The 16,568-nt window shown below is 42.0% G+C and overlaps 1 protein-coding gene across 18 annotated transcripts in view; it reads left to right on the top strand.

The window, feature by feature from the left end:
* The window catches only part of ARPP21 (cAMP regulated phosphoprotein 21), a 171,724-nt gene extending 155,480 nt beyond the window's left edge, over window positions 1-16,244 (top strand). For all 18 annotated transcript variants that reach the window (XM_043540683.1, XM_007057226.4, XM_043540686.1 and 15 more), the window contains 2 exons: window positions 12,164-12,315; window positions 15,440-16,244. In XM_043540683.1, coding sequence (XP_043396618.1) covers window positions 12,164-12,315; window positions 15,440-15,697 — 410 coding nt within the window. In that variant the 3' untranslated portion in view covers window positions 15,698-16,244. The remainder of the gene's footprint in view (window positions 1-12,163; window positions 12,316-15,439) is intronic.
* Window positions 16,245-16,568: the final 324 nt, after the last annotated feature.

Below are 16,568 nucleotides of genomic sequence, written 5' to 3'. Positions count from 1 at the left end.
ACTGTGCCCTTCTTCGTGTTCTTGTTAATAATGCCAGGTCTCCTAAGAGCTATATTTCATGCAATTTCATCGCATATGCTTTTTGTTTGACCTTACCTGCTGTTTCCTTGGCGGGGGAAAGCTGAAATACCAACCTACCTTAATTAAAACCTTGGTCTCAAAAGATATTACTATATGTGTTTTTATTAAGTAAATAATGAAAGCACTTAATCATGTCTCTGCTTTGTCCTGGCTTTTGTAATTTAGAAGTGGTGACACTGAGTTTTAAAGCAACTCTGCAAAAGTGTAGACAAATCCATGTGTCTGTTTGCAGCTTTCAGTGAATCATAGAGCTTTTCCTTAGTACCCAGGATGTTGCATGTTTGCCATATAGATGAGACAGAAGAGTTTAAATACTGGTTTAGTGCCCTTTGTGAAGAGAAATATCTTAAGATTGGTACATTATTAAAGGTACAATGTGTTACCACTTCAGAAAGCGAGAGTACATCTTTCTCCCCTGAGAGAGTGACCATTTTTTTAACTCCTAAATTATTTCTAGTCCTTGTCTATTGCAGCTGGAATTTAGAATGGACAAAAGGATTATTTATCAAAGACAATCAAGTGAGTCTGTCTTTTTGTTGTTGCACAGGAAGTGGAAAGGAAGGTATGAATTTCACATGTGATGCGAAATGTTACTTTCCACATTTCTTACTGGCACACACACAGTCACATGCTAAGCTCCTTAAATACAACTGAGTGCTGACCTTTCTCTGTGAGTCTGTTAACAAATGTGTTGCTGATTGGATAAAACCATGCTCAGGAAACTTGGGTATGTTTAGTGGAGTTAAAAAGAACCAGAATCCTAATATGCTACTGATAATAATCTTCAGAGAGTCCTAGTTCAAAGAGCTGCAGTTGTGCAGCTCCAGCTATGCAGAGGAGTGTTAAAATCTCCGCTGTTGTGATCATTTGAGGAATATTTGCAACATTTTGTATATTCGGTAAAAATAACTAGAAGGCCATCAATTAAAAAAGTGTTTTGATCTTGCACAATTTGAAACTACTGGTATGATTACTGTCCAGAGTTAGAGGAAAATTATCAGAATCCCCACACAGACTCCTGCAAACCTCACTGCAGGGATGCAGCACCTTTGAAGATAAAAGGTACCTTTTGGTGAAAAAATATAACTATGTAAGCCATCTATTTGATAGGGCTTCTGGGTAAGGCTGAGGGCCTGGGTCTTAGGATGGAGTAGTTGGGTACCTATTTTGCTGCTGTATTTGCTGACTGATGTGCTAATTTTTGTGTGTGTTATGCTGATGGGTGGAATCTTTACATGGATTATCTGTAAAATTGTTGTCAAGACACCTCAGTCTCAAGTATAGGCTTTTTTTTATTGTGTATATGAAATCCAAATAAATAAATATATATCAACATGCCAATATATTTAGAAGGTAGTAAACCACTACACAATTATCCTTCCAGTTCACAAAGTGTCAAAATTTACACCCACAAACTGTCTGAGACACCGTGCAGTTGGATACAAATATTCAGTCTAACACGGCAGAGAAGGCAGATACATTTGGAGAAGATTGAACATCTGCAGCAGGTCTGGTTTTCAGCAAATCCGAGAGGCATCCCTGGATTTTAGATCTAAGATTAAACTACAAAATTTTTCACAAGGCATATTGAATTCCTGTTCAGATCTACAAGATGTAGTTTAAGGCTTCAGACACATACTGGAAATGCCACATCAGCATGGAGACATTAATTAGTACAGCTTCTGTAGGAGCATTCCAAACTACAGTCATTCTGGAGGGAGTCTAAAATCAGAATTAGCTTAATTTTACAGTCAGATTTTGGTGAAACTTGCCAAGCTCATTACCAACTACATAAGGGAAAAAAGGTTTCCAAAAAGCCATCAAAGTCTATTACATAATTCTGGAAAGAGTGAAACCACTCTGAACATAATATGTGGGAGCAGTGTACAAGAAAATTGCTTTTTTTTTTGGTGAGAATTGCATGTGTATCAGTCTTTTTTAGAGCTGTGTGTGGACTAGATACCTTGCCTCTTTCTTCAGGTCTCTACGCAATACAGCTCTGAACCAAGGAAATCTCTTTTATAGGCTGACAATTGCCATGCTCCAGAACTGGGAAGGAAAAGGGCTTCCTGTCTTACTCTCCTACCTGTTATCTCCTTAGAAGACACAGTATGAATAGGAATTTTCTGTGCACTGATTTATTTACCCTTTGGGATGCCATGTTGGGGTGCCCAGAACTGTCAATTATCCTGTTACCCCTTGCCTCAACAAGAGAGAGACTTGCTTGTTCTTAATTGGTTGTCAGCTCCCTAACATCACCAGCTTGTTAGCCAACCAACCAACCTCCTCAGGCCTCTGCCAGCTCTTACTTTGCTTTGCAGGTTAAAAATAGGCATATCCCCTATCCATGAGCCCCTCTGAAAGTGCCCCCTTGTAGTTTCAGAGTAACAGCCGTGTTAGTCTGTATTCGTAAAAAGAAAAGGAGTACTTGTGGCACCTTAGAGACTAACCAGTTTATTTGAGCATGAGCTTTCGTGAGCTATAGCTCACTTCATAGTGTGTCCTGCCCCTCTCACTGGACACTCACAGATATTACCAAGGGAAGAGAATACACACAGCTTGATTGCTGCAACTCAGGATCAGCTCCTTTATAACATCACAGCATTGTGATATATTTATAGTGAAACAATCCTAAATTGATCATCAAAGATTAAGATTTAAGCGATAGTGAGTAAGGTTAATAAGTGGAAACAGAAATGGTTACAGATAAAACAAAAAGTAGAATGTGCATCTTAGAGTCTAAACTTAACTTCAACAGCTAAAATCCTTGTCTAAGATAGTTTCTCACCTAAAGCAATCTCCTAGCATCATCAACCCACGTGGCTGGGATCCACCATTTATGGCTGCAAAAAGTACCGTCTTTTTGCTCCCTCAGCGAAAGGTAAAAGGTGCTGTCCCTATCCTCCAGTTATAGTCCAATAAACCTTTGAAGAACTCCTCTAGGTAAAGCTCTTTTCCCCCTGCTGTTCTTCCCTTCTTTTTGACTTCCCATCCGCCCTGTTGACTTGTATGTAAATAGGGCTTCCATTGTTTTGCTTTACAATACTCAATCTGCAGATAGGTGATGAATATACATCCCCTTGTCTGGCAAAACCAGTTTTTCACCTCTGCTACGTGGTAACATCTTGATACAAACTATAAGGACATATTATCAGTATATAGACATAACTTTTTAAATATCATCTGTACATACATTCCACAGTGATAATAATGACCAACATGATCTTGGCTTTCATTTAAGATCTCCCATGGCATTCTTTATAGATCAGTATTATGACATCAGTGTGTGGGGTGTAATGTCAGGCCAGTAAGAGGGCTGCCGTTACAGAACAGTGACCCCTTTGCCAGGTGGCATTGAAGAGTTCTTAGGGACACAAACCCTTCTGTATGCGTTTGCGCATTTTCGTCCTGTCGCAGGGATAACTCTTTACTGTAGATAGATAGTAACAAGTATATTAGTCATTGTTGTGTCTTGTCATGTGTCTTGTGTCGTGATGGTCTTTACACTGTATTTCTATTCAAGTTGGTGACTGCAGTATTGAGTCATAGTGCTGCCATGGCCTTGGCCTTCTGTAACTACAAACTCAGTACAAGAATTATAAGGTTCCATTGTTAGGGGGCAGATTTGCAGCCGCACTTACCCTTAGATACTACCCATGTCAGCTTTTTTGTTGTTTGTTTTTTATTTAATTTTTAAAACAGCCTAACAAAACCTGGGAATTTTCAAGGTGATGGTGACAGGGGGTGAAGGGAGGGAGCAAGGGAAGAAAGATTGTAGCACCATCGGGTGCTCCTCAGAAGCTCCATTTTACCGTGGGGCTAGGCGGTGTGGGATCCGGGAGCTGAAACAATGTCCCTGGTGGCTCCCCCTCTCATCTGTGTCCAGTGAAGGACAATTTAGGAAGTAGATGCATTGTTGTTTATTATCACTGAAATCTCTCTCACGCATCTCAATGATCCTTGTCATCGGAAGTTTAGGGATGTAATAAGTGCTAAATGGCCAACCCCAATTTTCATAGATTTTACGGCCTGAAGAGACTGATCATCTAGTCTGATGATCTCGTTTTACCTTTGTCTGCTAAACTAAAGAGCTGTCTACTATCAGAAATCTCTTCCCCATGTAGGTACCTATGGACTTTAATCAAGTTGCATAATGATAACAAAGGCGAGTGCATTTTAATACAAGCTACATCTGAGTCTTCTCTTGGATAAACTAAGGAGCTTGTGCTCCTTCAGTCTGTCTCCGTATAAGGCATGTTTTTCAGACCTCAAACCATTTTTGTTGCTCTTTCCCTTTCCAGCTTTTCAACAACCTTTTAGAAGTGTGGGCACCAGAACTGGACATAGTAATCCAGTGATGGTCTTATTAATTCCATATACAGCTTGATATTTTCCTGCTTATGCACCTGAGGGTTACATTTGCTCTCTTAGCTACAGCATTGCAGTGACAGCTCATATTCTGTCCGTTATCTATCATGACCCCTACGTCCTTTTCAGTTTCCTTGTATTCCAGGATACAGTCCTCTGTCTTTTATAAGTGTGACCTTTACATTCTTTGTTCCTAGATGAACGACCTTTAATTTAGTTGTATTAAAATGCATGTTGTTCAGACGAGCCCAAGTGATCCAGCTTGGCCTGTATTACTGACCTGTCATTATTTACTACTCCACAATTTTGGTATCATCTGCAAATTTTACCAGCAATGATTTTATATTTTCTTCTAGATCATTGATAAAGATATTGAATAGCATTCGGCCATGAACAGATCCCTTCTCGAACCCAGTAGGAAAAATAAACAAAACAAAAACTCCACTAGGATGAAGATCCCCATGTGCTAACGAGAGAAAGCTCTGCCATCAACATAATTAAACCATCCCCGGCAGTAGCTATGTCGGCAGAAGAAGCTGTCCCACCGACATAGCGCTGTCCACACTACCACTTTTGCTGGTGAAACTTATGTCGCTCCGGGGGGGGGGGGGTTAAACACCCCTGAGTGACACATGTTTTGCCCATATAAGTGGCAGTGTGGACATGGCCTAAGCAGAGTGTTGATATACTTATAAAACTACCCTGCTGACCTTTGCCTGAATTCTGAATCTAGGAGTAAGGAAAGAGTCCTTCCAAACAGGGTCATGCTACTCATAAAGGATGTCCACGAAGACCAGTTGAGCACCAAACTTGCTTACGTTGCTGGCAGAGGCGTGAGACCACTGCATTTTATCTTTTAAGCTCTGTAGCCTCATTAAGAAATTAAAACATTCATGTAGTCTGTCTCCCTCTGGGATGTTTACGTTATCTGACTGTCAGCATGGTGATATGGGCCATAAAGGTTCAGAGAATTACCTCAACAGTATGACAGCCTCTTCCATTTAGGCTGGAAACCAAGGCTTCTTTTCCCTCTGAGGCATTCATTGAAATTCCATGCACGGTTCATTCCTCTGGTTGTTTAACAATGTCTCTCATGTTTGCCCTGATTTTAAAAATCCTCCTTTGTAGCAGAGATAACATGGAGCAGGATGATATAATTGGAGTAAAGAGGCCCTGGAGCTTGCTGTAATGGGATGGTTCATCTGATGTGTATTGCCATTAGAAAATAACCCACGTATGTGTGTTCTCAGGGGACAGCAAAGAGGCTTTTAAGGATTACACTTTATGTAGTATGAAAGCTAATGAGCAAAAGAGCAAGTCTGAAGAAAAACTACTGCTGCAAAAGGCATGGTTCCATTTCTTGTCCTTTACTGATTTCCTGGAACCCATCCAGTTTGAATACGCTCTCCTCTACCTGTAATGTGATACTTTTCGGGCAGTACAGTCAATTTCTGGTCCCATTTTCACAACACTGTGGTCTTTTTCATTTTCATCTAAAAATAAATCGCATGCCAAAGCATGGCAACGGGGAATGCAGGATTGAAACTGCTGCTGTATGCAAAAATAAATACTACTGTAGGATAGTAATCTCTGATATTCCATCCCCCTGTTCCCCCTCCTCCCCCCCCAAAGAAAAGATTTGCTAGGATAATGTAGTTGCATGATCTCACTGAGAAGGTGATAAAATAAAGCTCTGTTATACAGAGTCTGAAATATCCCATTTTCACCCTTTCCTCATGCCATAGCCACCTTGCCAGTGTGCAGTAAGGGGATGCAGACACCAACCCACAGCAGTGAACACTGAACAAGAGAGGGAACCATCCCAGCTGTGCAAGTTGTGCCAATCCACAAATGCAAAACTTTTGTGTCATTTACACATCCATGAGGGGGAGGTCAAGCTGAAACTTACCTAGTCAGTTTTGCAAAGGACATGGTTTTCTTGAAGATGAACATGGGAAAGATTCATAGGTGATGTGCAAGGGGGTATCATTTACATGTAAGTAAATGCGTAGAAGGGGGCTCAAATTGGAGTAACTTACATGCTGATGGACCCAAAGTTACACTAATATATACCCTTAGGCTCTTCCACAGAACTTCTGAATGTCTTGAATGTGTCAGACAGAGACTAGCAGTCTGTCAGCATATGAATTCAGGTATTTTATTTCTATCTTGTTTTCCTGGAACAAATATATTTTTATTGCCATTAGAATGAAAATCTGATTCTCAATTTAAGTTTGAATCCTCTGTGTTTTCTCTTTGGTGCTTGTAATGCAGGATCATATTCCACACTTACAAAAAACAACATACAGTTTAATGCCCTTTAAGGCCACAAGGCCACAGAAGTAGTGGTAGGTTTTAATGGTTTTTCATCGCAGCAGTGTTGCTTTCGAGCTTGATGCAGATTCTCTTTGTGATGTGGTGACCTAGCTTTCCCACCTTGACACCTTGCCTGAGAGTGTGAAGTGGAAACAGAAAAAAGAAGATAAGGGACCAATATTTCAGAATCACGAACACCATAATTCTGAGAGAGTGTGGTGCTAAGGATTCCCACATTAATTTTTTTGTCCTGCAATATGTTGGTTTTTCTGTGGGGCTCATAACCACAATGCTGTATCTGAGTGCTACAGATACATTAGTAAATGGATCCTCACGGTGCCCCTAGGATTTAGGGAAGAGTTTAATTCCCATTTTACAGATGAGGAACTGTAGCACTGTGAGATTAAATGATTTACCCAAGGTCACACAGGATATCTTTGACAGAGCTGAAACCAGAACCCAGATCTCCTGAGTCCCAGTCTAAAGTCTTCACCCCATAGTATAAAAATAATTATTTCCTGATGCCAGGCTTATATAAATACTGAAGAAGCATCTCTGCGGTTGAGCATCTTCAGTTAAGATGAAGACTTTGTGTATTGTCTTTTTCATGGTAATAAAAAATAGTATCTCTCTCTGCCAAATTTGAAATCCATAGCTGAGTATCTAATTGCCATGGCAGCGTATTGCATTTGTTACGTGCTGTGTAGCAGTTCCTGATGTCTTGACACACAAAAGGTCTGCCAAGAGAGAGTGAAAAATAGATGTGTTTTCAAAAGGAAAAACACATAAATGCCATATTGTTCCCTTAATCCATGCAAACAGCTCCAGCTGGAATCAATGGAAGTTGTATGTGCATATCAAGAGCACACTTTAGCCTTTTCAAATAAATTTTTTAATGGGCTAGATCACGGTCATACACATTTATTCTGGGAGCAGGGTATAGGATCTGATCCAACTCCCAAGGAAGTCAATGAGATTTAAATCAAGCCCATGTAGAATATCCCAGGAGCAACAAAATAAGTCTTGGTGAAGCAAGCATCTTTTTTCCACTGCCTCTCATCACCAGTGCCACCCCAAAACTGCGGTATTTTTGGACTTCTAGTTGTCATCTCCTCTGGGAATAAGACCCATTAAAATGCTACGTTTTCTGTGTACCTAGTCAAACATTCAATAATGCAGTGAAATTCTAGCATTCAAACAAAAGTCATTTGAATACGTGTTACTGTAGAAAAATATATATAGCCAAAGGGTGTGAAAATTCTCCCCCCAACCCCAGTTCTTTTGCTGAAGCAGCAAACCATCTAGCCCGGTAAATCTAATTTTGTACAATGTTTGCATCTTGCTCATGAATCTTGCTATGAATTAAGGAACTCACTTTGGTTAACGTCCTTTATCCATCTGTGCAGTTGTCAATCACTATTCACTTTGCTAGTTTCATTATGCTTGTTACATCTGAGTATGTATGGGCTCCCTGTGTTTGTGCATGTATCTAACATGTGAAAAGGCCGAATTCTGCCCTTGGACAAAAGCAAGCGGCTTCCATTGAGTTGCATTGCATGCCTTTGAGTTGGAGTCCTAAATAAGAAGTTTGATTTTGGTAAAGAATGGCGCCAGCTACTGGGGTTCTGCATTATGGCGTGTTGTGTGACATCTATAATATTCGCAAAAAGAAAAGGAGTACTTGTGGCACCTTAGAGACTAACAAATTTATTTGAGCATAAACTTTCGTGAGCCACAGCTCACTTCATCGGATGCATTCGATGAAATGAGCTGTAGCTCACGAAAGCTTATGCTCAAATAAATTTGTTAGTCTCTAAGGTGCCACAAGTACTCCTTTCCTTTTGCGAATACAGACTAACACGGCTGCTACTCTGAAACCATCCATAATATTGTTATAGCCAAGAGGATATGAACTGTTTAAAAAAAACAACCAATAAGCTCAGTATTAATTTAGAGTTAGATTGTGGCCAGCCTCTCTGCATGTCCACAAGAGAGAGCAATGGCCATCCTGAAAGGGTTAGGAATATGGACTCATCCCCCCTACATATACCCTACAGGAGCCGGCAGGCTAGACAGCGCTGTTCTTCTGTAAGGATTCTAGGAAGTGGTACACACACTCCAAGCTCCAGGAGACACTGCTCCTGATTCTCATTTACATTAAGTCCTCTGTACTCCATTCTAACAATGAGAAGGGGCCAAAAAGTTGTCTAGATTACATTCCTCCTCACTTTGAAGCTCCTTTGCACTATGAGAGCAGTGTAAAGAGACCTTAGTGTAAATGAGAATCAGGTCCATTGTGTGTCTCACTGGAGCAATATGACTTAGCTCTGCCCCCCAACTCAGAGTGGCAGCTGGAAGATGTAAAAGTGCCCTTAAATAGGAGAAATTGCTTAATCTAAATATTGAGTAGGTATAATGGTAAAAATTAGAGTATAGAATAGGAATCAGCTGTGCTATCCAGGGGATCTCATCTCTGCCCTGTCCGTCATCTTCCTCCCTCCTCCCCCCCCATCACCGTCCTCTGTGCATTCCCTTACCTATCATAAGCAGTGGTAATCCATGCTTATCACTAAGTGCCAATCAGTACTTTACTACTGATGTAGTGGTGAATTTTATGTATGGATTTTGCTAGGGCAGAGGTTATGAGGTACAGAATTCCAGTGGGATGATTCCCGTATATTCTGCATCAGAATAGATTCACAGTGGTTCCACATCACAGTAAGTTGAAGTCAAGATTTAACAAGTGACCTTACCTACCACTGAGTTCATTCAGTCAGTGGAAATAGACCAAATCAGTTGTACAACTAGAAGTAAAACACATACGAATAGTTCATGAGTAACTACAGCTGTATATAGCTGTGGTAATCCCATAGTATTTTTGAGGGATAACCGAAGGTTTTCCTTTGTTTGATCCCAGTTATCTAAGGCACCAGTTGCCTTACTGTATAGGTGTGTCATATTGCTACCTGATGTCCTCTTCCTGCAATCTCTTTCCTACTCCTACTATAGGCTGTCATCACGATCCACAGTTGACTGCCTCTGCAGAGTAGACTTGAATTATGATGGTACTTTGGGGAAAATAGGTGAATTAAAATGAATTAATTCTGCTCCCACTTTTAAGTGATTCCATATGTTTTAGCTCCATCCTTCAAATCCCAGATGTGTAATGCTAGGCTTTTTAATGGATGACATCACCCCAAATAAGGGATATGCAGGGGCAGAAGAGGATGTGAAACACACACACGTATGTCTTGTGCCAACTCAATTTCAGTGTTTCACATTTATGATGTTGATAATTTACAGGACTGGGCAATATGCTGACATCAGGTTTGTGTGGAAAAGCAGCAAATTAGAGTCTAATAATCCCAGTGCATTTGAGAGAGATATGATGCTATATTCCAGCCAAATTAATTTGTCACCCAGGGAATTAATTCTTTCTCATCAAGTTAGATTTACTGGAAATGCTGATCTCATATCTATTGGGAAAACATTTTCCCTGGGCAGCAAGCCAAAAATTCTGGTCAGAGGTGCCATACGTTTCTCCTGTATAAAAACCTTCAGAGGAAAGCTATCCGCATACAATGATATGGCATATACAGTGCCGTTGGTTACTTTATATTTCTTTATATAATCAAGAAATGCCCAGATGATGATTTCCAATTTGTGGAGTATAATGAAAAATGCATTGTATTCATGAATATAAATTGAGCAGATGTGACACTTGTATTGTCACATGGAAATAACTCTTATTTGCCTGAAGTATGCTTATTCAGAGACGACCACCACAAAGTAGAGAGTGCTGTGCTATGCATAACTGAATGTTAAACAACAAAACTAGAGAGGAAGAAGTATTGTTAAGGAAAAATAAGCTCAGATTTACAATTTACCTTTGCTGGAGATATATTGTAGGGCTGGAATCCTTCTATGTTCTTCACACCTGGTTTCTGTGCAACATGTCCACCCACCTCCAATTTCTGTCTTTACTGCAGGCAGGCCCCGTCTTCAATAAAACTCCCCAGTCCCTTTATTTAAATGGTACCGGTTGAAACCACTGACACTGGCACATGCTATCTCTAAGACCGCCACTGGTCACAACTGGTTCTCTTCCTTCTCTCCTTTCCATGCCAAACTGGTCTGTAAGCTGCTGCTCACTACAGTGCCCTCAGCCCCACTCACTTAATCGTAAAGGGACAGCACATTAAAAAGGAGCAGTCCCATTCGAAATTTTCAAACCTATCACATTGTGGTAGCTTTGCATGCAAAGCTGATAGTAACTGAAAGCAAAAGTCATTTTTCCTCTCTCTCTATGCTGCCTTTCTTGGTCAGTTGTACCTTGACTTTATTTACACTGGAGCAAAGTGAAGAACCCCAGATAGTGCCTGGCTTGAAATTATTAGCAAATTCTCTTTCCTAGGCACTGAATAAGTCACTAGGGCAAAATATGAGCATCAGCATGCACTAGCCATAAATTAGAGGCAACCTTATAATGACAAACCTCATAAGAAAGCAGAGGTGTGTGCGCGTAGTGATAAAAATTGTTTTCCCATTCTCACTTCCACTAGTATCTTCACACTTTGTTAGAGACTTGATGGCTCACGGAATAGATAACACTACAAGGAGCCTTTCACCTTTAATGACAGGTTTGAGAGTAGCAGCCGTGTTAGTCTGTATCTGCAAAAGAAAAGCAGTACTTGTGGCACCTTAGAGACTAACAAATTTATCTGAGCATAAGCTTTCATGAAGTGAGCTGTAGCTCACGAAAGCTTATGCTCAAATAAATTTGTTAGTCTCTAAGGTGCCACAAGTCCTCCTTTTCTTTTCACCCATAAGTCATTGTTTAGGAACCAGCACAAGAGCACAAACCTCCGTCTTTATTTAGGCAAAAACTTCCATTAACTTCAATGGAAATGTTGCCTGAGCGAGGACTTTATGATTAGATACTAAAGATGAAATCGTGGCTCCCTTTAAGTCAATGGGATTTTTGCCATTGAATTCAGTGGGTCTAGGATTTAACTCTAAGTAGCCAAAAGTCATTAAAAACTTATGTCTGTTCAGGGTCTTATGTCAAATGCTGTGGTTTCAGCTAACTGTCCCTCACAGATGTCTCTGGCTCAGGATTGAAGAACATTAGCTGGACAATGTAGGGAAACTCACACTGTCATTGCTCATGATGCCACCGTTCTGTGTCTAAATACAGTACTTTACCTTCCAGAACTGTCAATTTTCATCTGTTCCTGAGTGTTATATTCACCTAGATTTTTATGTCTGGCAGTGGTTCTCTCAAAGGGGATGAGATTGCACAGGATGTGATGGGATAACCTGTTTTTTTAAACAGGGCTTTAGTTTTGCTTCTGTGAACAATGATTCATAGCCAAGTGAAAATGATTGTTTTTTCCAGGTTATCAGCCTGTCTTGACTAATCAGCAACAAGGGTTCCAAGGACTCATGGGAATGCAGCAACCTCCCCAAAGTCAGAACCTGATGAATAATCAGCAGGGAAATCAGGTGCAAGGCATGATGGTTCAGTATCCAGCCATGTCGTCTTATCAGGTACTTACAAGCTATACTGAATTTCTCTCTTTGAAAATATATACTTACAGTAAATGATAGTGTCATGTCATGGAGGGTGAGCTGTCTTTATTTAGTCTTTTTTAAAATATTTCTTTGCCTCTATCTGGCTTCAGGCCTCGTTATGCACCTGTCTGGCTCAAATCTAGTGCACTCTACATGCTGTCTTTAACCTCCCTTGTACTTCCGTTTTCATTCTACATTAGACTACATTGATGTGATCATTATATTAATTATGGTCGAACTGGTCAGCACTGCACTGGATATAAAGGAAGACTTGGTTCCTTCCCTGAGGAGCTGGAATTAGAAAGTGAGAGAGAGAATATGAGAGAAATTGTTTTGTTCATCCCTAGGCCAATGCAAGATTGTTCCCTACCATGCATATGAGTCCTTTGTCTAATCCAGTTTTAAATTACTCTTCTGTGGAGAGGGATGCTGGAACATTTTGTATAGGAGGGGTGCTGAGAACCACTGAACCAAACTGTAAACCCTGTATATAATGGAATCCACCTCAAGCCAGGGGTTGCGGCAGCACCCCTCATTCCAGCACCTATGTCTGTGGAGGCTCCTGCCATATCACAAGGGGACACTGTCCCAGAATCAAATAGACTTTACGCTATGTGTACTGGTAGACAGAACAGCCATACGGAATTATGATTGTTAGACTTTGAGAAGAAAGGTAGTAACTTGATTTTAAACAGATTTCTTGACTCCCAGCTTCAGCTAGATTGATTGAAGTACCACGAGAGCCTGTGTAGTGACGAGAGGGCCTATGCTTCTATTTTCCACTAGTTCCTAGAAAACCAAAGGAAGATTAATTCATTTTAAAAGCATATGTGGTTGCGAGGCCTCTCGTCTTTTCCATAATCTGTTCCTATTGCCTAAAGTGTAAAGATAAGTCTGCTGGAAATGCGGGTGAGAGGAGGAGATGGGGGGGGGGGAATGAGTGTTTGGTAGAAATTGTTTTTCTGTCCTTTAGCCGCAGGTTTGTGGGTAAATGACCCCTTGCTTGCGTTAAAGGCAGAAGTGTGAGATAATATAAGTGTAGCCTATGTGGATCCTTTGCACGCACTGATCCTGGAAAATTTTGGTCCAGCTAGGATCTGACAATGCTGCATATTAGTAGGTTGATCAACCTCAGTGTTATAGTGCAGCAGCTTTGAAAATTTCAGCCAGTATCTTTAACCCATTCAAATTACAGTTACACAATACAGTGGTGATAGAAATGGGCTAACATAGGAACCTTTTATCAACCTGTCGTGGGGTCTGCTCACAGTTAGTACACTTCCTCCTGGTGATTCCCGGTCCAACACCTCCTTTCTGCCTCTCACCGCACGCCCTGCCTTCTCTTCCTGGCTCACAGCGAGGCAAGATGATCTGTGTTCATGGCTTAGCCCTCCGCCCAAGTCGCGTGCAGTGTTCCCTCTAATTTTTCCCACCTATGTGTGGCCGAGATGTTTGGAGTGTGGGAGGGGGCTCAGGGCTGGGGCAGAGGGTTGAGGTGCGGGGGGGCTGAGGGCTCCAGCTGGGGATGCGGGCTCTGGGGTGGGGCTGGGAATGAGAGGTTTGGGGTGCAGTGGGGCTCCCCGGGGCTACAATGGGAAGAGAGGACCCCCCCAACTCTCTCTCCCCGTAGCAGCCCCTGGGCTGGGGGAGAGAGGTGCCTCTTCCCTGGCCACGGCAGGGCCGGGCTGGGTTGGGGCTAGGGGAGGGGCCCCTGTCCGCCAGCCATGGCAGGGCCAGGCTGGGTCAGGCCCAGGTGCCTTTCCCCCGGCCGTGGCAAGGAAGGGGCCGGGGAGGGATGCCCATCCCCCAGCCGCAGCAGGTTCAGGCCAGGCTAGGTTGGGGGACGGGTGCCTGTCCCCTGGCCACAGCAGGGCTGGGTTGGGTTGTGGCCGGGGAAGGGGCACCATGGCAGGTCCAGGGTTGGGGAGAGGCATCTCTTCCCCACTGCAGCCCTGAGCATCTGTGCCACACAGCTTAGAGGGAACTTAGGTCACATATGTCCTCCCATTCTGGGGCATCAAAGTCTCATCTCTACAAAGGGGCTCAGGCAGTCTTCCCATTCACTTCCTCAGTGGCTGGTAGGGGAACCCAGGCCCACTCTCTACTCCAGGTTTCAGGTCAGGGATCCTTTAATTAGCAGCCAAGGTCTGTTCCTTTCTGGTCCTCATTACCTTTCCCCAGAGCCTTTCCTTACCTTCTGGCTTCCCTACTTCTCCGGGTTTACCAGCCCTCAACCCCCTCTTCCCAGGGAGTAACTGCAGGCTACTTTGACCCTGTAGCCCCCAAACACTTCACCCAGAAAGTGACTGCAGACTACTCTGTAGCCAACTTCCTGCCTTTATAAGCCCAGTCCAGCTTATTCCTCCTCAGCTGGGTGCCCTCATTATTCAGTCAGGGGATGACTTAAGTCACCTGATCCCCTTCACTTATGGCCTGTCTGGTTAACTGGCCCCTTTCTTAGTCTACATTAACCCATTCAGGGCAAGTGAGGGGTGAAAACCCCATTGAACAAAACCTTCCTCCTTTTAGCCTCCCACCTGAATGTAGATAAAATAGAAAGAGGATTCATAATACCCCTGTTTTTCCCAGTATAAGGATGAGACATGTCTCCAAAACCTTTTGTCCATGTGCAAACAGAACAGAAGTTCGTTTAGAATCGCACCTGGTTTTGCAAACACAAAACCCAACAGATGAGATTTTGGCTCAACAGAAACAAAATGACTTGTGGGCTTGATTCTCCACTACTCTCCTGCTCTGCTCAGGAACACAGGAGAAGAAGAAGTGATTTGCAGCTGGCCAGCCCTGACATAAGTTAAAGCAACAAACTTGCATCACTGATGTAAAAGTCCTGGGGACCACCAGTTTTACATCAGCAGAGATTTTCCAGCTGCTTTACATTCATTTTATACTGCATAAGCAGCACAAAATGAACTTGGTGGACCAGTGCTTCTTCCTCAACCCATGGCTATGATATGCCCTGTAAAACACATTGGATATGCAAATCAAAATAAAAGGGAATGGGCAATTCGGAATACACTGGGGATACTTTAATTCATTTGGATCTAATTTACCAATTTGTTTTTCATATACTGTCTTCTAGGTGCCAATGACGCAGGGTTCTCAAGGACTGCCACAACAATCATATCAACAACCAATCATGCTACCTAATCAATCAGGTCAAGGAACAATTACAGCCACTGGAATGCCTGTTTACTGTAATGTCATACCTCCCACCCCACAGAACAACTTAAGGTTGATTGCCCCACACTGCCCCTCCAGTAACGTTCCTGTTATCACTGCCAGCTGCAGGACAAACTGTGCAAGTATTAACAATACAGGGTGGCAGGTCAAGTACTGATACTGCGGCTTAGTGTGGATATACAAGGATAGCGGTGCATTATTTGACAAATAACTCATGGCCTTCAAATGAAGAGGAGCACAACAGGATAATCAGTTGGGGACATAAGTATTGACAGTGCTCAAGCGATTGCTGCTGGAATTCTGTAAAAAAAAAATTAAATTAAAAAGATGTTTGCTGGTTAATGGTGCATATTTTGTCATGTCTGCTAGGTATGCCTTTATAGCTTAGCTAGTGACATGAATTCATTGAGGTAAGATTTTTTCCTACCACTGAACACCACTGTGTAGATTGTAATATCCCTGATTCGGATTAGTTTTGTACTTTGTGTTGAGTTTGTGAAGCTAAAAGTATTTAAAAAAATATATAATAAAATCACATTGTACCAAAGCTGTAATGGAAATTTAAAAAAACAAAAAAAGAATTGCTGAATGGAAGGAATAATTTATATACATTATAGAGGTTTTTTTATGGACATATACTGTATTGTAGTGTTTAATCACAATAAAGCTATTTGACCTCATGGAGAAAGGTCATGTTTCTACCACCTGTTTGTTCTCCTCTCTCTTTTTGAATGTCATTCTCCTTTGTTTTTTGTGTTGCCTGATTTCTGGTCTAATTAATGGGAAAGCTGTTTAATGATGGGCTTGCTGCAATTTGCTGAAGGAGGTGTTAAGCTGGGTCTCAACGTGCAGGTTCAGGGTCAGCTTGGAAGGGTGTAAAATATTGGGACAGATGCTCCACTGCCCCCAGGAAGTGCTCAGTGCAGCTGCGAAGAGGATCCAAAGATGATCTTAAGCTACATACGAATGGCCACACTGGGCCAGACCAATGGTCCATCTAGCCCAACATCCTGCCTTTGACAGTGGCC

This window comes from Chelonia mydas, chromosome 2 (assembly GCF_015237465.2).
Source record: "Chelonia mydas isolate rCheMyd1 chromosome 2, rCheMyd1.pri.v2, whole genome shotgun sequence".
In the NCBI taxonomy this organism is placed as follows: Eukaryota; Metazoa; Chordata; order Testudines; family Cheloniidae; genus Chelonia; species Chelonia mydas.
This window is presented reverse-complemented; position numbering and strand designations above follow the sequence as displayed.